The 24,231-nt window shown below is 39.0% G+C and overlaps 1 protein-coding gene across 1 annotated transcript in view; it reads right to left on the bottom strand.

Annotated features, from left to right (window-relative positions):
• Positions 1–24,231, bottom strand: part of CCNC (cyclin C) — a 956,952-nt gene that overhangs the window by 78,437 nt on the left and 854,284 nt on the right. Inside the window, exon 11 of the mRNA XM_044065080.1 lies at positions 1,006–1,124. Within this exon, the coding sequence (XP_043921015.1) occupies positions 1,006–1,124 (119 nt within the window). The remainder of the gene's footprint in view (positions 1–1,005; positions 1,125–24,231) is intronic.

Raw genomic sequence — 24,231 nt, 5'->3', positions numbered from 1 at the left:
AAACTTTCATTTATTAGTATTAAAATGCTACAGCTACTGTGTTTCAGAAACCTGACACTGGGTTAGGAAACCCTAGTAAAAGCACTGCAAAAGGATGCGTAGGTAAGACTGATTTTACAGTCGGTAGTTAATGACACTCGGTTTTGGGAAACCACACTTGCACTTTATAAAAACTTGCAGCACCAGAGTAAATGGCAACTCTGGGGTATCTAATGATTGTCTGCAATTACAGGTTCAGCCATCTTCAATGCCACTATTAAGTGATATGGATCTGAGTGGAGGTGGGCAGTCAAGTGGATAGACTGTTAGTTTTTACTTTCAGTAACTCATAAAATACCCCACCCCACACACACACAATCAATGAAAGCATCTGGAAACCATTTGTGTTCACCATCATGACAAGAAGAAGAAATGAGCACATCTAGCACTATTGCCCTGCAGGACACACAGTGGGAGATAAGAAGGTGCTGGGGAAAGCAGTCAGTGTAACTTATTAAGGAAGATGTGGTGAATATTTTTACAAGTTATAAGTCACAGTGTTTTAAAGGACTGAAAGGACCAACTGATATTCAATGCTGTCTCTGGAATGAACATGAATGAAATATTCCCTTTTACCTTGAAGACAGAAAATATAAACTTTAATCAAATTATACATTTATTCTAATCACTGAGGAAAATGACTTTTTAGTGCTGATGACTGGAACACGGCAGAGATAAAGATGTACAGAAAAATCAGAGCAGCTAAGCCTTGATGTGGAACTGCAATTGCTGAAATGCAGGTTCAGGCCAGAACAGGATTAGTCCCTCCCACCCTCACTCCCCACATAGCAAAGACTTGCAAAGGATGCACACTTGTGTTGGTGGTTAACATTTTTTTATTTCTAAAAATGGTAACATTGGTTGGTGCTTTTTACATCAACTGTATTGCAAGTATTAAGAAGAAGCCACCAAGTAGTACTGCATTCACTGAAGAACAAGTCTATGGCATGTGATGACATACTGTACCTGTTTGGAGGTGGTTTTGGTTTAGGCATCTTGGTCAGAATAGGATTCATTTCTTTTCTTTCATCAAAATTTTTCCATTGCTCATACAACTTCAGAATGACTCTGATTATTTCTAAGATCTGGTGAAAAGGAAGAAATAATTTTCTCAAGCATATATTTAATATAGTTAAAATCATGATGCATGTGCAACAGTGAATACTTTTGTTCACTTTTACATAATCTGAACTGTCACCATGAAAGCGTTTCAAGTTAAGTTCTGTTGATGTACAAAGAAAATGCTTAATGGCGAACTGCTAGAACCAAAAGACAAATAAGAACTGACCCCTCCCAGTTTCCAACACTGATTAAAATGCAAACAGTACGACAAGACTTTCTCCAGTTATTACTAGTTTCTTAGCTGGCAATTATTTACTAGCATTTTACCATCATCTCTTTTTCCCATTTTTGCACATGGGGTTGGGGTACCACATCAACAGTAGCAATACAGCCAATGTTCACATCGCTGGGTGGTTAGACCTACCACGGTTGTTCTTCCATACCACACACACACATGCACACCAACACTTATGGCCAAATTTAGTGTGTCCAATACACCTAGTGGATGTCTTTGGAGTGTGGGAGGAAACAAAAGCACCCAGAGAAAAGCAATGTGAACAAAAGGAGAAGGACATTGTGGTTATGTAAGAATAGCTAGATAAAACAAGAACAAAAGAAGTGTACTACGGTTACACTTGTGTGAAAAACATACAAACTGCTTCTCGGGGATGCTGTTTTTGAAAGTCTTGCATTTAATGTGTGTGTGTGTGTGTGTGTGTGTGTGTGTGTGTGTAAGTCTTTCACAATTTTTGTTAAACTTGTGCCATTGTTCAGAATCTCTAAGCACAGCCAGATTGCTCGCAGCCTCAGCAAACATTAAGGCTGGGTACTATGCAAAAAGCTAATTGCAGCATTCAATGCTTTATTTTAGCTCTTGCTTTATTTTTAACATCTATGTATTTTTGGCTGCTTGTTGAATGTGCAGGGACTGTTGTACCCTGAAGTACTCCCAGTATACAAAGGGTCAGTAATCCCAGCATATGTCTATGTAAGCAGAAGGGAAGGGGGTTGCCAAATGGGGGAATATAAACCAAGCCCAAGACTACAGTATCTCAAAGTAGTTCCCCCCTGTTCTAAGGTACAGCAGTCTCAGAGTTGGAATGCACAAGCAGCAGGGGAAGGAACGTAGAATTCCCCTATAGAAACCCTTGAACCCTTGAAAATATAACAGAGTTTTGGAATTTGGCGTTATTCTATTAGGATTATAAGAAGTACAAGGCAAATAAGTTATGACACCATCCTTACCTTGTTGATGCCCACATTCAAGATGTGCAATCCCTACTTTTAGGCGGAAAAAGTATAGAAGGCCTGTGATGAATTTGTGGATGTCCATCCAACTGCCAATGATAGTGATGAAGTACATAAGGATGCCCCTCTATTTAACATACAAGGGTAATCTAACCCAGAGATGGAAACCTAAATAAATATGACACTTTACAAAGTCACTAGTTTTACATCTGGATTTAACCAGAAGTGAGGATGCTACAGGTACAATACATAAGGTGGCTATATTGGTAAGAACAAGGTCTGAGAATGTTTTCCCCCATACTAAATTGATTAATTTATTAAGACCTGGACTTATGGAGCATACTCAACTTTTGAGGTACAAGTGCACCACTTCTTTTTTCAACATCTTTGTTACATTAGCACTTAAGACACAGACAAACCTACATTAACATAAACGAAAATAAACCGTATTAACATTTTTTCCATTTACATACATTGTCATATATCTTTTCTTTGTAACTCTTATCAGTCCAACATTACATAAAATTGCTGAATTCCTGCCTTCCATTAAACCTCACTCCTCATCCTGAACATTATGCATGTATTGCTCCCACAATTTCCATTTATTTCTATATAATTTGCTCCTTCCCTTTTCTAAACATTCCTATTCCAGTTCTTTTACCTCTTTTATAACATTCAATACTTCAAATGCAGTTGGTTTAAACTGATTTCCATTTTCTAGTAATTAGTTTTTTGGTAGCCATAAGAATTAAACTTAACAAGGCCTTGCTATGTCTAGGCAATTTAGATTCTTGTCCCAGCTCAGAAAATAAATGTCCTTAGTTACAGCCATTTGCTCATCAGATATTTCTGACATGGCTCTTTGTAGGGAATTTTTAAAACCTGATAAATCAGACTGTCAAAACATGTGTTCCCAGTTATTTCTTTCCTCTCAATTACACCTTCAGTATTTGCTATTTACTGGAAGAAAAATTCTTTGAAGTCTGCCAGTTTTCTTCAGTAAATTCCAGCCTCATCTTGAATATTTTCTGTAGCCCTACTTGCAGTCATCCCTACTGGAAAAATCTCCTTTCTCCATTCTTGTGTTGGCTTAATTCTTAGAAATACTTTCTGCTATTTTATGAATATATTATTTTCTATGGTTATTATTGTCCTTAAAGATCTGCATCCAAAATCCCACGCTCTCTCTTTCTTGATCTTCCCCCTACTTCATTATCCTTTTCCATTTTGAATTCTAAACTTCTACTTGTGTTATGAGCCTTAATTGTTCAGCACCAAAATATCCCTTCAAATCCTAAACTAACTTGTTCTATTGCAGGGATCAACTTATCCCATTTAACTCTTGCTCGCTTTGCTTCCCAGATAAATTCCTTCAACTCATTATTATTCATTGTCCACTACTTCTCCCGATTGACAGAAATATGCCTGAACCATGTATAGAACAAAAGAGACTAAAAACATTTTGATTATTTGTATCTTACTAGCCCATAACGAACTCCAGTTTCTCACTTTTTGAATTATTCTTTTAGTCTCTTCCACATATCGTAACAAAAGCATTTTTAATCCACACTCCTAAATACTTTGTTTTATCACGTCCTCATAAATATGAGCATTGCTAATCCAATTTGTATGTGGGTACATAATTTACACCTGCAATCTTTATTTATCTTCATTAATTTTATATCCTGAAAAGATTTGAAATTGCCTCAAATGTTGAACACTGAGATTTATCAGGCACAAAATAATACCTGCAAATAAAGCCAACTTTTCTTGATTAAAATTCCAATTATATCCTTGCACTTCTGAGTCCATTTTTTTGACAACAGCTTTAAATATAAAGCAAATAAAGGGGAAACAGGACACCCCCTTGCCTGGTTCCTCTGTTCAAATGCTACTTATCAGCAAGGCACCCTCCAAGTTTAATTTCTGCCTCTGATCCTTCATATAGCCTCCTAATTAACCTTATTATTGCATCAGGAAATGCAAATGCTTCCATTGCCCTACTCATGAAATCCCGCCATACTCTGTTGAATGTTTTTCTCTGCATCAAGACCCACCAAGAGCAGAGGTATTTTCTTACATTCTGCTTCTCTCTGGATAATCGTTGTTCCATTAATGCTGATGTTTGCCTCCCCTCCACAAAATCACTCTGATCTGTCTATCCATATATCAATTTTGGCAACATCTCTGCCATTCTTTTAGCTAGTATAAACAAACACTTTATAATCATGGTTTAAAATTGAAATGGGATTATATGAAGTTGGGTCTGACTGGGTCTTTACCATCCTTTGTTAATACAACCACCACAGCTTTCTTTTAAGATGCTGGTGCGTCACCTCCTTTTAAAACAATGTTAAACAAAATCTTCCAGATCTTTATCATTTGCTTCCATCCTAACTTCCACAGGAATGTCTTACTTGTTCTCGGAGACTTTCCTTAAGATTGATTATGAGGCGCTCTGCCATGAGTGTATTGTATATCACACCTAACAAAATGTGAATGTTTCCAGGTTTTTTTTTTCACAGAAATTTTTCACAGAAACTATTTGTCTCTCTCTCCCACATTTATAGTGGTCTTTGAAAATCAATGTGTAACGTAGTCTGCTATCATGGGCAGCCATTATTAGTTTTTCATCTTTTGGTTTCAATTCAACTCTCCTTAACTACTCCTGCATCAAGTCTTAATCAACATGAGGTGGTTCCAGGAAATCTCTGTACTTGTCATTATGTTTATGGCTTTTCCACTTTTCTTTCCTCCCTTCTCATCTAAGCCTTTTTCTTATATTCTTTCTTTTGTTTTTTGGCACATTCAATTGCGTCTGATTTTTCTCTACTTCTGGTTTGATTTCCATTCCTGCTTATCACCTACATGCTTCTGTTAAACTAAGTGAAGATGTCATCTTAGACTACTTGTCCTCATGTTTTAAAACTTACTATGTTTGGATCTGATGAAGTGAGCAGATATGTATGCAGTCCCATTATTTCAAATCTAGACATGTATTCAATTTTGAGGAGGTCCATACCTCCTTCAAAACGAGGAATATACAATCTTAGTATACAATGACTTTTAAATATCATTTGATAAATATGAAGCATTTTCTTGTTTTAATGTTCAAGTGATCCAGTACTTTTTGTTTCCAATCAATCATCCCAAAACTGAAAGCTAGAACAGGGACAGAAAAATTATTTATAGCTTGGACTTTATTCCTAGATGTTAAGGCAGTTTTCAATATTAGTTTTGTCTTCAGAAGTATTCCCTACTGGGCTTTTTTTCTCATTTGTTAATGTTTTATTATTGACTCCTCATCTAAGCCTAAATATTTATAAACTCCCTCCTGTTCAAGTTCCTTGATCTAACAATCCTGCCCCTGACTGACATTTTGTTGGTGCTGCTGTACATTTCCTGTACTAGGTTGGTATTTTCTTGGTGCTACAGTTTTCCTGTTTTCAGTGTTGCTTTTGCACATTTATCAAATCCAATGTCATTCTTATATCATCTGAGAAAGTTTTAACCATTTGCAATTGTACTTTCAACTCCTCATCTGATGAGGTATACAGTTTAAGTCATTCACAAAAAGTGGATTTAAACTAGGTTTTTTATGATCCAAATTTTAACAAAACTTAATCTGCAAACAGCTTAATGGGTTCAGGGCAAAACAAAATCATGGTGATGACAGCATCACCCTGGAATATCCACCTTTGATTTTTTTTAATCCCTTGGATAATAATTTGCCCTTTATCATGGCTGAACTGTAAAATGGTTTGCCACTATTTCACCGTTACTGCAATGTAACTGATTAATGTAGGGTGCACATCTTATACATCTGCAAACATTCCTTTACCCATGAATGTGGGATGCTATCAAATGCTTTCTGCAATCTATCGATGCCATACTTATATTTTTCCCTTTTTTACTATTCTCCACTATGGCTTTATTTTGCAGAAAATTATCCTTTGTCCATACAACTTTCTTTTGTTTCCCTTATATTCCATTGCACAATTGAATTTTTCTCCTAAATGAATATAAACTCTGCGTCAGTTCCAGTATATAACTAGTATCATAGGAAGTTAACTTACTGGTCTACAGTTCTTAGGATGGCTCGCAGGCTCATTCTTAAGGATGAGTACCATTTTTCCTGTTATCTAGGTTGGTATCTGGTGGAATGTGCATATGAATATTTTTTTTTTTTTACCCAGGGCTAAATCTTTCTGTAAAACTATTAATACCTTCAGCCAGATGTCAGGCACTGCACCTGGGCTTGGGGTTTCCCAGGTAGGAGTTTTTGTTAATTTTGTCTTGATTTCTCTGGCCATTACTTCATCCTATTTCATATCCTCTAACTTAGAACCCCCCTTACTGTTTATTTTAATTCTTTTATCCATTCAGCATCTTTGTTATGTTCAACAGTGGTCTTTATAAATACTTCTCCATAATGTACTTATTTCTTCTTTTTTTGGTGGTATTTCTGTTCCTTTTACTTTGCTTCCTAATTCTTTATAAAATCTTTTGGGTTATAAATTAATTTCTTATTTTATACTTTTCCTTTATATTAATCTGCATACCTTCCTTTTTTTTTTTTTACCTATGCTATTTTTAGTTTATTGGCAAAAGTGGATGTCATATCCTGGTCTCTCTTGATATGGTGCATTTGTTTTACTACATCTATCATTCCAAGTATTTTTCATAATCTGTTCCATTTTCTATAGTCTTCTAACAGTGGCATTTGTTGTCTTAACCATTTTATGGTTTTCTCTGTTCAGTGCTTCCATAATGGCATTTTACTTGTTCCCTTCCTTCCTTTGTTACTCTACATTTTTGTGGTAACACTTCATCCATTATTACTTTAGCTGCACAGTAATATATTCTCTTTATTTCTATTATATCATGTGAATTTCTCTTAACAGTCCTAATTTCAGTGCTCCTCTGTTATTTCTTAATATGTCTATCCATGTCTATTAAATCAACCATATCTTTCCTTAAATCATTTTCTTCTGGACTGTGAGTCTTCCTTACTCTGTTTCCTGTCAGCATGTTCCAGAAAGTTCCAGAAAATCCTCATGTGGCATATACTCCTAAGATGAACCCAACTTCATCTGCTGAGCCATTTTATGGGAACCCATTCACCCATAACTCCTAAACATTATGTGTGTCAGAGCTGCAACAGTTTACACTCAGTCCCTTGCTATGTAACTTCAACTGGACTTTCATATCAGCCTCCTACAGAAGGCTCTAGAGCAGGGGTGTCCAACCTTTTCAGTTGCAAGGGCCACATTGAGTCAACAGAAATGGTCTGGGGGCAAACGGCAAGTGAGGACAAAAAAAAAAAAAAAGGTCTCACATTAACTGAAGAGCAAAAATAAAAAAGAGACCCCAGGTTTATGCGGACTAATGTGGCTGTATTGTAGGTGAATTTGAACAATAAATAAATAAATTAATAAGTGCATAATATCTCATTCTAATTATTTAAAAAACAGTTAAATCTAACATCTTAGTTTATTTGTAAAAAAAATTAACAGGTACAAACCTTGGGTCTAATCCCCTCTAATAGTGCAATAATTTACTACAGTAAAGTCTTAATTGCACATGGCAACTGAAATCAAACATCTATTTCATAAATAGTAGCTGAGTAACTAAATATTTAACTATAGGTGTAGTCTTATAGTCATGTGTGCTACAAAAATATGATGAGGCACTGTAAAATAAGCAATGAATAAGCTATGATTGTTGCACTCTTGTTCAAAATTGTAATAAAATGTGACTGTCTCTAGCCGCTATAGGACCTCCTGAATGAAGGACTTTATAGCAATAACAGTATCCCTTTCGGCACAGCTGCCCCAAATGATGCATTAGATATGTGTGCGGAATCAAACTTAATACTGCTTGGTGACATTGTGGCAAATTGCCTGGGAAGTAGCAGTTCAGCTGTCATTAAGAAAATATACAGGATGGGGTTAGTAGTAGAGGGAGCCCTGAGAATCACTGGAAGGGTCTTCTCAAAATTTTGGTAAAAGGAAACTAGGGTATTTACTAACTATTTGAAGGGACACTAGGTAGTGATTTTTTCCTTCCTTGTCCCTAGTAAAATAGTCAAGAGCTGTTCATCCTTCTATGAGTGGCCATCCTGTCTGCAATAACAGTGCTCAGGCATTTTTATACAGAATCAAAAGATGCTACCTTATTAGATGAAGTAGTGTCCTTATTCAATCAAGTCTTCTCAAACCTACCCAATGAACCTGCACCCCTTTGAACTAAGAGGGTTACAGCAATCCTAGCACCATGGCTAACTAGGTCAACTAGACAGCTACTTTAACAGAGGGGATCGTGCACAGAAAATATGGTCCAAAAATAAGAACCTGGGTACCTTCCTAAATTTTACACACCTTAAATGCCTAGTAAAACAGCACATTAACAATGACAAAAAAAATATTTCACTAACTAACTCTAAACTACTCTGGTCTAAAATACAAACATTACTCCATCCCAGGCAAAGCGACCCCCCCCCCCAATACAAACTACACTGAAAATATAGCCACCCAGTTCAACTTGCACTGTTAACCTCCATCCTAGCTCTCACCAAAAGATGACTAATCAATTTTGAAAGCAGGACAGTGCTGGGTTAATTTGGCAGATAACCCAGAATGCCAGTGGCCGAACATCTACTGTTACAGGTGGGTAAGATTTCTGCAACTGTACTTTCCATCCTATGGATAGGTCTGTTTTACGGTCAGGGAGGGAGGAAAGGCCAAAAATGATCCTAACTTCACCTTTTTAGCCAAGGCAGCATTGGTTCCCACTGCTACACAGCGTGAGCAATGACTAACTATTTACTGCCAAGGCAGGTAGATATTTTGTCTCAGTACAAGTTAACCGCCATCCACCCCAGCTTGAGAACTATAAGATTAAAAGCATGAATGATCTGGTCCTTATTTCTTAGGGGAAATCCTTTAAACAGGGAAGGCTTAGCCATTCTAAAAGAAGCTAGAATGCCAACAAAGTGAGGAGGTCGTTCCTTTCAAAATGGAAGAGATTCTCTGTGTGGTGCCAGACCAAATTACCCTTGATTTTATTGTACATGGCAGAACGTTTTTTTCAAAAAGCATCTCTTAATTCTTTAAGATTTGTCTCTGCAGTTTCTGCCTGCATTTCTGTGCATTCCCCTCTTCTATCCAGCTGTCTGATCCTTAGGAGCATCATCCAGCTCAGGCCCCTGAGAACAGCTGCTCCTCCATCCTGGGACCTTATCTTGATGAAGATTATTCTCCCACCTTTTGAACTGACAGGATCTGCAGATTTGAAGTTTTTAACTTGGAGAACTGCTTTCTTGATAGCAGTCATTTCAGCTAGGAGAAGTTCAGAGTTTCAGGCTGTCATGTGCATGAAGCCTTCCCACAGGTTTCATTCTTATGGGGTACACCTGAAGGGTTAACCCATCCTTTTTGTCTAAGGTTGTTACGGTGAACTCACTGAATCAAACCATTCAATTTCTTTTCCCCCAAGCCACAAAGCAAGGGAGAGATGGCTCATCACACTTTGAATGTCCTTAGGCAACTAGGATTTTACTTTGCCCGGACAAAGCATTTTAGAAAATCAGACTATACTATTTTTAGCTTTTGCATCTGAACAATCAGGCAGCCCTGTTAGGACAAGGCCATCCCCATACACATTTCAAATTTTGCTAGAAACATCATGGATATAAGGTTCCACAGCATACTGTGACTCACTCCACTAGAGCTGCAACAACAACTACAACCTGTAATAAGGGTATATCTGCCAAGGAAATCTGGAGGCAGCCACTTGATCCCCTGTTCACACTTTTACCAGACATTGTAAAATTTCCTTTTCTAGCGCTGGGTTTTGTCTGCAATTTCACAGGGCCTCCCACCCCCACCATTCCCATAGCACAAAATAATAATACACTACAATTCATCCTCAAGCCAGCTCCACTACATTAATCAAAAGTTACCTACTAACTAAAGTTTAAGCTTTACTTACCTTTTGCTATGTTGTAGTGTAGTTGGTGTGTACTCCGATATAAAATATAATTAAATCCTCTCTCCACGATCCTCGCTCCTTCCTTCAGCTTTAGCTTTAAAAAACGACCGAACGGTGTTTTCACGCATGCACATACCAGTGGAAAGACGCTGGTATGAAAAAAGCGTGAAAAAAAGAAAGTTGGCGCATGCGCATAACAGCAAAAGTACGCGGACGGAAAAAAAGTTAAATTAAAATTAAATTTACATTTAAGGGTCGCAGGCCGCATGGAAGAGCTCTGAGGGCCGCATGCGGCCCGCAGGCCGCGGGTTGGACACTCCTGCTCTAGAGCATCACCAAGTGGCAAATCTTTGGATGCCTCCATCTCCACCTGCTGCTCCTTAATCTGGGAACCCTTTATTCCCTTCTGTTGCGACATTGCCTATGATGTTTTCTCCACACTAAATCCTTCACTTCAGAGATAATCTATAATTTCAGTTTCAAAACTTCTACCTTACTAATCCTCTTTTCTACAGTCGCCCTTTTTCTTTTTTTATATTATGAAATTTTCCATATCTGGGTGCTTTTGCATGTACTTCTCTTCAAATATATTTGGAGTTGCTTTTTTGCATTGATTAGATTGGCTTTCTCCTTTGCATAAATATTGTACCATACCAGATCTCTTTCTATCTCACATCCATGTTTCTTTTTTTTTATAACTTTCAAAATTCTTTGGTTCTTGATCTTTATCTTTTTGCATTTCCTGTCACTTTTTTCCCAGGTGACCCAAAGTTATTTTTGCTTATGTAATGTTTTTCATAGATTGTTGTATGAAGCTTTTGACAATTTTTCTTGTGCAATTTGTTTTTCTTTCCTCTAATTTCTGGAAAGTCTAGGCTTCCTGTACAATAGTAACAGTTCATAGTTTCTTCCTTAAACTCAATAGTCCACTTTGTCATCTTTAGGGCTCATTTTGATCTATTGGTTTTTGTGGCTGCTACTACCTTCTATTAGAGGGTAGCCACATTCCCCCTAAACTTGGGTTTAACCCTGTTGCAGGAATGTTTACATGTCCTGAGAATTCTACACTGCTTTTTTTTCCAGTCCTGGCACTAGTGCATATACCAGGATTGGGCACTTTTTTATCCAGGGACCTGTGCACTCAGCTGTCTTTTATGTTTTAACCTACTTTTCTTCATGATATATAAAATACAGTATATTGGAGTCGTCTTGTTGAGATTTTGTGAAAAAACAAGGACCACAATGTGAAGGCACTCATTAAGACTTAATGAACTTAGTTCTAGCAATATTACTCTTCTTTTCTTGTTGATTTCATCTCTCTCCATTCGGACCCTTACTGTGAGATTCTACGCATGTCACTGATGGCTAAATGACTAAAGGTGTAAATCTTTTGTAAATGACATTTAAAAGTGTGATCAGATTAAAAAAATCACTAGAAAGCCACACAAGGGAAACAAGAGAGCATTTTTACAAGGGACAAGTAGCCCCCTCCCAAAATAAAACTCAACCCCTGTTATTTATACATACAAAACTCCATGATCATGTATCTCAGACAAAGGAAAAATCTTGGTTATATTGCTACCTCAGTCTTAAAATGTCACATCAGTGACTACTGCACATGAGTGTTGACAATAAGCCTGACACCATACACAATACCAAAATTAAGACAAATCGATGAAAGGAAGTGCATACACCTCATGCAGCTTCCCTCGCTGTGAAAGGCTGTTCAGAGACTGGCTTTTGCAGGTCACCCCAAAGTGTGAAGGCCACCATATGTTTTAGCAAAGTGTTTACGGCTAGAAAAGTGGCAACCTGAATTATTCTATACTATGGATTGGCCATATATACGCATACTCATCTCAGTTCTTTCATTATTAAAGTAAGAAACTATAAAAAGAGAAACAAGTGTCTCCTTAAGCCACAAAGCATAAAAATGGAAAAAATTAGAGGTGGAGTAAGTGTGTGTGCATGCGCGTGTGTGTGTGTGTGTATATGTCTGACAGAGGACTGTCTACTGCAGAAGCTGCTCTGTTAAGCATCACAGGCAGTTCAACATGCAAACATTTCAAGAACAGAGCTAAAAGATGGCAGCTATAAGAGAGTACTGGAGGAAGATACTGTTCTGTAAGGTACTCACCATAACAGATGGTGGAAGTGCACTGTCCTTAATGGATGCATGGGAGAGACACCCCCACTCAGTAAACTACCAACCCTGGAAAGGTTTTTCCATATTTTTAATGCTAAAACAAAACAGAAAAGTCAAGAGGATTGAATGGGATTACCATAAGAACAGATGCTGTTAAAAGGTCACTCCCTCCATCTCCCCAGCTATGTCAGAGAGCAGATAAGTTGCCCTGTGCTGGAAAAGTACCACATGTCACAGTGAATGATGCAGGTTCCACTAACATATCAGTGTGACAATTTTAAAACTGGAACAAAACATGCAATGAAAAAAAGGACAGCCATCATGCTTTGTCATCTTACAAGCAGGACTCGCGCACTAGTGTTGTGACAGGCGACAGATGTAAGACAAGGCTACAAAACTTACAATCACCAGTCACACAACTCCACTGTTACATCCTGCAAGACTAGAAAGCTATCCCACAAGACTGTCCTGGTAGAACACAGATTTAACAAGACCGAATATTAACATACACCCAATTCTTATAGCAACATGGCATGAGGACTATAGGACGAGGGAGGAAAGAAAATTTGAAGACACTTGCACTTCAGTCATCTACTGTGGTGAGTAACTTGTTCAATGGCACTGTGATATGCCACTGTTCCTGCCTACCCATTTGCTAAAGATGATCTGCTTACCATTGTTAGTAGTAAATCTAGAGTTACTGATGATGACTGCACTTGTGCAATTGGCACAGCTTGGAGAACTGTTGTTACATATAGGAATGACTGGACTGATGACTTAATGTTATGCAAACAGCAAATAGAACATATTTATGATAGGAAGTGTCTGAAAGATCACAAAAACCTTATGGAACAAGACAATGCCACAGACAACGTTGGAATTCTGGATTCAGTATTCAGCAATATGAGGATTCGGAGCGTACAGAAGAAAATATAAAAAGAAAGAAATGAGCTCACAACAAATAAGGAAGAAAAAGAAAATGATAAATGTAATGCAAAGAAAATGCATACTAAAAACGACACTGCTTTGTTATATAACACAGATTACAGGGAATGATAACATTTTCTATTAGAAAACCTTCAGTCTACAGAAAAAGGCATTTCTCCAAAACAGAAGGTACAAAAAGAGGCAAGGGGTATGTGAAGAGGAAGAAATCAAAACTGAATTTGGAAGGTGTGAAGAACATTACTGCAATAAAAAAGAGGAGGAAAAACAGACATTGACAACATGGCTCACCCTGTGGATGTACAAAGCCAGCTGCATGAGAACTGTATGCCTGCAAATGTAATAAGCAATGAAAACAGTGGGATTAATAAGACGAATGGTGGTGAACACCATTCCTTTGTAAAAACTGATGAAGCAGATAACTGAATTACAAGTGGAAGATTCTTCAGATCTGGTCGGAAAAGACATTCTTATAATTGGAGATCCAATTATTAGAGGAACTAATACCTATACTTGCAGAGAAGATAATGAACATCGAATAGTGTTATGCTTGCCAGGATCAAAACTAGAAAATGTGAAACAAACCTTAGCATGCCTTCATGTATGGAAGCATGGATTTGTTTTTATTCATGTCGGTACAAATGATCTCATCCACAAAGATTCTCTGATTGTTAGGGAACTTACAGCCCTCTTAGATAGCATATGTTGTACAGGTGTTTGTTCTATGTATGATTTGTGAAAAATATGTCCTGAGAGTCAGGTCATTGTGAAAAAAAATATTTTTTCAGTCAATACCTACATGAAAAAATGTTCCGTTATTTAAAAGAAAATGGAAATATGTAGCTCACCCGGGCAAACATGTTCAGACAGGATGGCGTGCACTTGTTGAGATCAGGGAAGAGAATTTTTGTAGCAAATATTTTGCAATATTTGACAAACAAGGCAGGATTTTTGCCTGGTCAAAAATTTAACAGTTCACAGACAGCAACATTTGTTGCATCTCTGATGGTTGTTAAAGCTAGGAGCATTAATAATGAAAGTTTTTTTTTCAACTAGAAGATTTGCTATGTTCTCACAAGATTGATGTTATTGATTGTGAAATATGGTTCAAGAACAATGACATGAAACGAGTTAGTTCTGTCAGGGCAAAAATATTTTTACTGAAACAGACATTTTAACAAAAAATTCAGCTGGAGGTGTCATGATATGGATTAAAGACAGTTATGAGACCCTTGATTATTACATGTTCAATGATAACACCAATAGCATAGTTTATGTGACACTAAAGACAACCCTGGAATATATAACAATTGTTGGAGTGTTTAGACCACCAAAGTCAAGTGCTGATGACCTAGCGGAATTTATACATTTCTTGCACAAAACGCAGGAGGGAAGAATAGTGGCTGGGGACTTAAATTTACCAGAAACAGACTGGAATACTAATTCAACAACATTAGTAAGTAAATTATTCATGTATGTTTAGGAACAGCGATTGCTTTAAATTGTAAAAATGTCTACCAGGGAATGGAACATGCTAGACATTGTGTTCCTATAGAAATTACTGTTACTTCAAGTCAAGTTTTACCACCACTGATGTGCAGTGAAGATGGGGTTATAAAGGTTAATTTGTTGCTACATAATTCTGCCAAACTGAAATCTACACCAATGCGCAGAAGATTAATAACAGTTTTACACAGAAACTGTTTTGCTTCCATATAATCTAACTGGAGTGATGCATTCGGTAAACAAAATGCAGAAGGAATGTGGAAAGATTTGAAAGAGAAATTGTTTGAATGCAAAAAATAAATAAAATATTTAACAGGATTCAGACACACAGCATCAGGAGGATATATTTCCATAAGAATAAGATACTTGATTAAGATGACAGACAAAAAATTTAAGAAATGGAAAACGGGTCGAACTGCAACTTTGAAAAAGTACAGTTGTGTACACTTACCATAAATGTAGATGTTCGAGTGTATTCACTGTTGCAGTCATTACATTTGGGTCATCTGCTTGCAGTAGCCCTCAGTCGGCCTGATTAACAGTGTCTTGGGTCCTGCGTCGGTTGCTGTCCCTTCTTTCATGACGTCAGGGGTATAAAACATGCAGCCGACGCCATTACATCCGTTTTTCTTGCCCCAGATGTCAGGTGCCCCCCTAATGGGAAGCAATTAAATCTATAAATACAAGGATATACCTCCAACAGAAAAGCAAATACATCAAAAAGCTTTTAGAGCATAGTAAGTGAGAGTAGAGGTATAGCCAAAGGAAGAAAAGGGGGCTGGAGGGAGGGTAACCAGGACTGCATCAGTGAATACACTCGAACATCTACATTTACGGTAAGTTTACACAACTGTACTATGTTCTTCGTGTTTCACTGTTGCAGTCATTACATTTGGGTAGATTCCCAAAGCTAAGGTTGGGAGGAGGAATTTACATAGAATTAGGACCAGCTATAAGGCCCTGCAAGACTGCAGTGGCAAAACTAGCCCTGGATTTAGAGAAAATTGGAAAATGGTAATGCTTGGTTAAAGTATGTACAGAACTCCAGGTAGCAGCTTCTAAAACGTCCCTAGTAGGGACGCCCCTGAGAAAGGCTGTAGAGGTAGATGCAGCCCTGGTTGAATTGGGTCTGATGCCCTGTGGGAGAGGTTTTCCATGGTGCTTATAGCAGAAATGAATGCAGTGGCCTATCCATTTTGAAATGGCTTGTTTTGAAATAGCTTTCCCCTCTGTCCCTGCAGCAAATGCCACCAGTAGTTATTCAGATTTCCTTTGAGGTTTAGTCCTGTCCGTAGAATCTAAGCTGTCTGTGCACATCTAAAGAGTGCAGTATCCGTTCCCCTTTGTTCTGTGGGTTAGGAAAAAAGGTAGGCAAATGAATTGACTGATTTAGAGCCACACTGGATACCACCTTGGGCATGAAGGAGGGATTGGTTCTGAGGGACACCCTGTCCACATGAAAAATGATGAAAGGTTCCACTGCCATAAGGGCCTGTAATTCAGATACCCTTCTTGCAGAAGTGATTGCCAAAAGGAAAGCTGTTTTCCAGGAAAGAAATTTTAAATCTGCAGTAGCAGCTGGCTCGAAAGGAGGAAGAGTGAGATTCTCCAAGACAAAGTTAAGATCCCAGGCTAGAGTTTGAGCTTGCCTGGGTGGCCTTAGATTTCTGGCCCCTCTGAGGAACTGCTTGAGCAGTGGGTGAGAGAAGAGGGGAGGCTCTGTGCTATAATGTGCTGAAATGGCTGAGGCATGAAGTTTGGTGGAGGAAAAAGACAAGCCCTTATGAAGCATCTCAGTTAAGTATTGTAGAATCTGAGGTAAATTGGGCACTGCTACATTCATTCCTTGAGACTGGTTCCAAGCACAGAATCTTTTCCATTTTGCAGCATAAGATTTTCTAGTACTAGGCCTCCTTGTCTCTAAAATGATATCCATCACTGATTTACTGAGGGAGCCAGGCTGCTAAGTTCAGGGTTTGCAGCTGAGGGTGCAGAATCATGTTCTCCTGCTGAGACAACAGAGAAGGAGTCTGAGGCAGGTGCCATGGAGCCAAGTGTGACACACTATGCAAGAGTGGGTACCAGTGTTGATGAGGCCAGTCTGGTGCAATTAAAATCGTCCTTGGCTTGTCCTTTTTCATCTTTAGCAGTACCTTGGAGAGCAGAGGCAGAGGAGGAAAGGCTTAAACTGATGGGTTTTTCCAGCTGAAGGCTAGAGCATCCACTTTCCAAGCTTGCTTGTGGGGAATCCTTGTGCAAAATTTGTCCAGTTGATGGTTCTGGGGGGGAGGCAAAAAGATCTACATCTGGACTCCCCCATTTGCTTGTCAACATGTTGAAAATCCTTGGTTCCAGTTTCCACTCGTGTGGGTCCATGAGGTTTCTGCTTAGTCCGTCTGCCAGTGTATTTAGTTTTCCTGGCAGGAATTGAGCTTGTAGATTCACCTGGTAGCTCAAGGCTGTGTTCCACAATGCCATGGCTAATCTGCAGAGGGGGTAAGAATGTGTACCCCCCTGCTTGTTTATGTACCACATGACAGTGGTGTTGTCCGTCTTTACCATTAGTTGTCCTGGAAGAATGTGGTCCTTGAAGGCTGTCAGAGCATTCTGTACAGCTAACATTTCCTTTTGATTTATGTGCAGGTGCATTTGATTTGGGTTCCATTTGCCCTGAATGCACTTCCCTGTCAGGTGAGCCCCCCATGCATAGTTTGAAGCGTCTGTTGTTAAGATTTGTTTGGCAGGGGGTAATGTGAATGGTAGTCCCCTGTTTTGGTGGCAGGCCTCTGCCCACCAAAGGAACTCTAGGCGTAGGCAAGGTATGATAGGAATCCTTGCTTCCAGATCCTGTGAATGTTGACACCATAGGCTTTTGAGATACCACTGTAGTTTCCTCATATGCAGCCTTGCATACAGAATTTAGAAGAATGCATGAGGCCATGAACCCCAAGGCTTGCAGTATTTGCCTTGCAGACAGCTGGGTTTTTGTGGCCACTTGTTTGAAGTAAGTTGTCAAATGTATCTGTTTCTCTGACATGAGGAAAGCCACCTGGGAAGTTGTATTCAAGTTGTATAATTTGTTGACAGGGTATCAAGTGGGATTTCTTTTTGTTTATGGTGAACCCCAGACAAGTCAGTACCCTTTGAACAAAGGCCAGATGATTGAAGAGAATGTCCTTGCTTTCTGCCTGAATTAGACAATCATCCAGGTATGGGTACATCTGAATATTTCTTTGTCTGCAAAATGCAGTGATTGGAGCTAGGCACTTTGTGAATACCCTGAGCGCAGAAGATAAGCCAAAGGGCAGTGCAGAGAACTGATTGTGCATGTAGCCTGTGCATGCAGCCTGCTTTGAAGCGTAGGTATCTTCTGCAAGACTCCCTGATAGGGATGTGCAGGTATGCTTCTTTTAAGTCCAGTGTTGCCAACCATGCATCCTTGCCTAGCATAGGAAGCAGTTGGTTAAGAGTCAGCATTTTGAATTTTGGAATCACAAGAAAGGTGTTTAGAATAGAAAGGTCCAGGATAGGATGACATGTATTGCCTTTTCTGGGTACCAGGAAAAGTCTCTAATAGAAACCTTGTCCCTTTTCCTCTTCTGGTACCAACTGAATAGCCCACGTTTAAGAGAGAGTACCTGATTTTGGGCCTCTGCCCACGGATGTCGGGGTAGATCTGGCCACGCGCTTGGTGTTGGTAACGTGTGGAAATGAAATCTGTATCCTTGGGACACTATATTTAAAACCCATTTGTCCTGGGTAATGAGTTCCCAGTTTTTGGCCTGCAGATCAATCTTTCCACCTAAAGGCGCATTCAGTTGGTAAGTGCTTGGAAGTCTTAAAAGCAAGTCATTGAGACAGTTTTCCATAGGGGGGAGTCTTGCTGCTCCCAGGTTTGGGTGCAGAAACCCCCGACTGGCTAGTCTTGTGTGTCCCTTGGAACTGAAACCTGGGGTTTCTGCTGTCTGTGTTTGGCTTGAGAAGACCTGGAGGGGGCTGGAAAGGACCAATTTTTAGACGGCCAGTGTCTACTAAATCTAAGAGACTGAACTTGTAAGAAATCCTTAACACTCTGCATAGATTTAGCCTTATCTTCCATCTTTTTAAGAACTTCCTCAGCCTTGGTGCCAAACAGGCGTTCCAGATTTAAGGGAGCATCCAACAATTTAGCTTTAGCATGATCAGGCAAAGATTGCTCCTTAAGCCAAGCATGTCTTCTGAGCACAGACCCAGTAACAGCAGCCCTGCAAGAGGCCTCTAATGAATGAAATCCACATTGCAAAGTATGTTTTCCAACCTGTTCAGCAGAATGCATTAAATCCTGTAATTCTTTATTTTCAGCGCAGTCAGGAATTAACATAATTTTCTGTTTAAGCAATCCAATAACATGTTGTTAATACTTTAACATATGAAACTGGTAGTTTAAAGCCCTAGTGGCCACGGCTGCAGAAGTGTAAACTTTCTTACCCCATCTAGCCAGCACCCTGGAGTCTCTATCGGAGGGGGTAGTACTTTTAGCAGTAGATGCCTTAATGCCTTTGGGTCACTGTATAGTCTCTGGATCCGCAATAGGATTTTTAAAAAGGAACTTGAGAATCAGGAACCTTGTAATATCGGTCAGGTTTTCTGGGAGCAGGAGGAAAGGAATCAGGGGCCAAACTAGATTCTGAGAAAGCATCATCAACAATGTCTAGTACAGGAGGAATAGCTAAAGGCCTATGCTGAGGCAGGAGTAAGAAATCCCTAAGCCTCTTTTTTGAATCAGAAAAATCCTGGCTTTCCCAGTGGAATTGCTGCCACAGAGTATGTAAGGTTTCACCAAAAGAAAAATCCTCTGGAGGGGAAGCAGAGGGAATGGAGTCCTCTGCATCAGAATCCTCATAAGTAGACAAGGGCAAATCCAGATCATCAGAAGACTCAAAAAAATCAGAATCCTGTTCAGAAGATTCATAAATATTCAGTCCTAGGTGGGGAGGTTGGCTTCCCCAAATTAGAGTTATAAGATCTTCAGCCATTCTTATCATTTGTTTTTTAGGCATAGAGGCCTGAGCATGCGGCCTGGGTGTCAGTTTCTTAGTCATGGTTCGAGATTTTGGCCTAAATGAAGAAGGAGGCGTCGGTTTAATATGCAAGTCCGTAGGCCTGAATACACTCTCAAGCCGGTGCCTGCACAGTGGCTCTGGACCCATCCAAGGTAGAGAGATATCCACAGGTTCCACAGCTGAAGCATCTCGTGGCATACCGGACTCCAAATGGGTTTCAGTAGAGGCCTGCGAGTCAGAAGTAGCGTGTATCAGGGGCTGCGAAAGCGCCTCACTTAGTACCGGCAAAGTGGTGACTGGCTTAGTAGAAGCATCGTCGGCAGCTTTGGACCTCGGCGGCCTGTCTCTGTCTTTATCTTTGCATTTTTTTGGAATCCCGGTAGTTGGAAGGCTAACGGACAACATTTCTGGATAATTAAACCGAGAACCGAAATATTTAGAAGCGAAAATATACCGACGATGGATAGTGCGCTGTTTAAATAAAGCACAAAACTGACAGCAAGGCACACTGAAGGTCAGGGCCTAGGCAAGGAATACAGTACAAATCAAAATCTTTGTGAGGTATTTGCTTTCCATAGGTAATGCAATTATTAACTTTTACTGACATCGGTAAGGAGCAAGAAAAAGTTTCCCCAACAGGGTACTTAGATTTAGGTGAAGACTTCGGTTCTGAAACTCGAAAATGAAAATTTCAGGAGTCTGCCGACTGGCACTTGTGAACTGCTTTTGCTTCGGGCACCACACAGCAAGAAAGACTGATGTAATGGCGTCAGCTGCATGTTTTATGCCCCTGACGTCACGGAAGAAGGGACAGCAACCGACGCAGGAACCAAGACTTTGTTAATCAAGCAGACTGAGGGCTACCGCAAGCAGATAACCCAAATGTAATGACTGCAACAGTGAAACACGAAGAACATCTGAAATAAACAAGCTGGACAGACAAAGATCAAAAAAAGATTTGAAGGAAATTTATATAAAGATACAGAGCATAATGGAAAATCATTTTATAGATATAGATGTGGAAGGAGTAAAGACATACAAAATGATAAACTGTGTATAGATTCTAAAATTAATTCTCAGACAACAGATTACAGATACATTTACAAAATATTATGCAAAGCAGTTTGGCTCTAGAAAAAGGGTGATTAGGCTTACCACCTGTCCCTTTTTATGAGGGACATTCCCCTATTTGGGCAGTTGTGTCCTGTGGGAAAAAAACAAAAAATGGCAAATGTTTCGAGATTTTAGGACAAAAAAATAGTACCCGAGTTTTTTTTAACAGTTGCATAAAACAGGTATTTTGTATCTAAAACACTCAATTGTTATAGGAAATAGCATAAGCAACTCAAATACTACAAGAATAGCTTTTATTTGGGGTATCTTTTGTCCAATAAAATTTCATGTTTCTACAAAAACTGTCACACTATGGGCATTTGAAAAGGTAACAACCCTAGGGGTGATAAATTGTCCCGGTGACATCCAAGTAACATCAGATACTGAAATCAAATTAGATTGTACTGAAAAAAAAACTATGCAAACTGGACACAAACAAAGCACAGGGAGGAGACAAAATTAATAATAATGACCTGAAAACACTTCAGTAATAACTTGCAGTACCATTATTAGATTAAAAAGTGCCCAATCCTGGTAGGTGCACTACTGCCAGGACTGGAAAAAATGACAGTGTAGAATCCTCAAAATACAGAAACATTCCTACAATGGGGATGAGCCAGGCGCAGGGGGGGGAGGATGGCCTCCCTGTTGTAGAAGGAAGTAGCAGTTCACAAAAACTGATAGGTCAAAGAAGAGCCATAAAGACAATAGAGTGGACTACCGAGGATAAGAAAGAAACTATGTATTGTTAACTATTATGTAAAAAGCCCAGAATTTCCAGATACAAGACATACAAAGAGATTAAGGAGAAATTAGGGGAAAGAAAAATACTTAATAAAGAAAAACTGTCAGAAGCTTCAAATAAAAATTTGTGTTCATTAATACAACAGATTTGTGAAAAACATTATATAGACCAAGAAACTTTGATCTGTTTGGAAAAAGAAGCATCTGAGGAAGTGCAGAAATATAAACAACAAAACCTAGAGATTTTTGAAAAGTATAAAAAAGAAATATGGACATGGGAAAGAAACAGAGATTTGATATGGTGCAATATTTATGCAAAGTCAAAAGCCAAATTAATCAATACAAAAAAAGGCAGCCCCAAAGATATTTTAAGAGAAATACAGGCAAAGGCATCCAGATATGGAAAATTTTACAATAAAAAAATAATGTCACAAATAGGGAATATAGAAAAGAAGATTAGCAAAGTAGAAGTTAAAAAAATATAGAAGTTGAAGTTATGGAATGCCTGCGAAGTGAAGGATTTCGTGTAGAAGGTCTAACACAGGTTATATCGCAGTATGATGGAAAGAGTCCCCAGACTAAGGAGAAACGGGAAGATCAGGAGACATCTGAAGAAATACGGACATGGGAAAGAAAAAGAGATTTAATATGGTGTGATATTTATACAAAGGATAAAGCAAAACTTATCAATTCAAAAAAGCAGCACCAAAGATATTTGGAGAGAAATACAGGCAAAGGAATCCGGACATAGAAAACTTCACAATACAAAAAATAAGATGGCAAAGAGGAAAAGCAGACAATATTAGTAATGGAAAAGTTAAAGAAAGAGAAACTGAGGTTATGGAGTACCTGTGAAGTGAAGGATTCAGTGTAGAAAATCTAACTCAGAAAGCACCACAGCAGTATAGAGCAATGGACATCCAAATTAAGGAGAAACCAGTGGAATGAGAAGCAACTGGTCCAGCTGCCATATGAAGATACTTAGGAGCCTTCCACATGAAACCAGTATAAATGTTCACTTGAAGCTGGACAGCTAGGGAAGGAGCAGAAAACTGTGGCAACTCAATGTTGAGGAGTGATAGGCCAGTCAGTTCCCATACGGCAGTCCAACAGATAACACAGGATGAAATTGAAGAGAATGTTACAAAAAGTACAGTTTTGTACCTACCATAAATGTAGATGTTCGAGGATCCCCATTGCTGCAGTCCTTACTATTGGGTATAGTCCGCGTCCAGTCGCGGCCCGACAGAGTATTCAGTCTTTTCTTGCCCCAGATGTCAGAAGACCCTAAAAAGACAAGGCCCAAAATACCTGCACCAAAAATATGTACAATATATACAAGAATATATACAAAATATAAGCATGTAACCTCACCTACACAACCACCCCCAAACACAGAGGGAGGGGAGAGAGGGACTGACTGCAATGGGGTCCTAACATCTACATTTATGGTAGGTACAAAACTGTACTATGTTCTTCGCTCCCCATTGCTGCAGTCCTTACTATTGAATCCCAAAGCAGAGGTAAGGGAGGCTGGCAAATCATAAAGAAGCAGGAGCTGACAACATGCCTTGCAAAACAGCTGTGGCAAAACCAGCCCTAGACTTAGAGTAGATAGGAAGGTCATAATGCTTAGAGAAAGTATGCACTGAACTCCAAGTAGCTGCTTCCAAAATATCCTTAGTTGCCACCCCCTAGAAAATTAGAAATGCTTGATGGCAGTAGCCCTAGTGGAATGAGGCCTAATCCCAGCTGGAATCTCCTTGCCATGATGGGAATAACAAAATGCAATGCAAAAGCCAATCCACCTAGAAATAGTTTTTTTTTGACACAGGCTTGCCCTGTGAACTCAAAAAGAAACAAACAACTGCTGAGATGCCTGCTGAAAATCTTTTCCCTTTATTTTGGGGTCTGCATAAAAGTAGGCAAATGAATAGTTTGGTTTCACTAGAAACTACCTTAGGCATAAAGGAAGGATTAGTAATGATACCCTATCCTTATGGAAAATCAAAATGGCTCTACTGCCATAAGGGCCTGCAACTCAGACACCCTTCTTTTGCAGTAATAGCCAACAGAAAAAGCAGTCTTCCATGACAAGTATTTCAATTCAGCAGTAAAAGGTTGTAGAGTAAGTTTTTCCAACACAAAATTGAGATCCCAAGCAGGAGTAGGAGCTCGTCTTATATTCTTTGCCCTCTAAGAAACTGCTTGAACAAAGGGTGCGAAAACAATGGTGGGTCACAATCATAGTGAGCTGAAATTGCTGCAGCATGAATCTTAATGGAAGAGAAGGACAAACCTTTGTCCAATAACTCAGTAAGATATTGAAGAGCCACACTCAAATTAGGCTCAGAAATCTGCAAATTCTTTGCTGTACTCCAAAATAAAATCTCT

The sequence above is a fragment of the Protopterus annectens genome, chromosome 1.part0 (assembly GCF_019279795.1).
Source record: "Protopterus annectens isolate FY-2018-M chromosome 1.part0, PAN1.0, whole genome shotgun sequence".
NCBI classification, from domain to species: domain Eukaryota; kingdom Metazoa; phylum Chordata; order Ceratodontiformes; family Protopteridae; genus Protopterus; species Protopterus annectens.
This window is presented reverse-complemented; position numbering and strand designations above follow the sequence as displayed.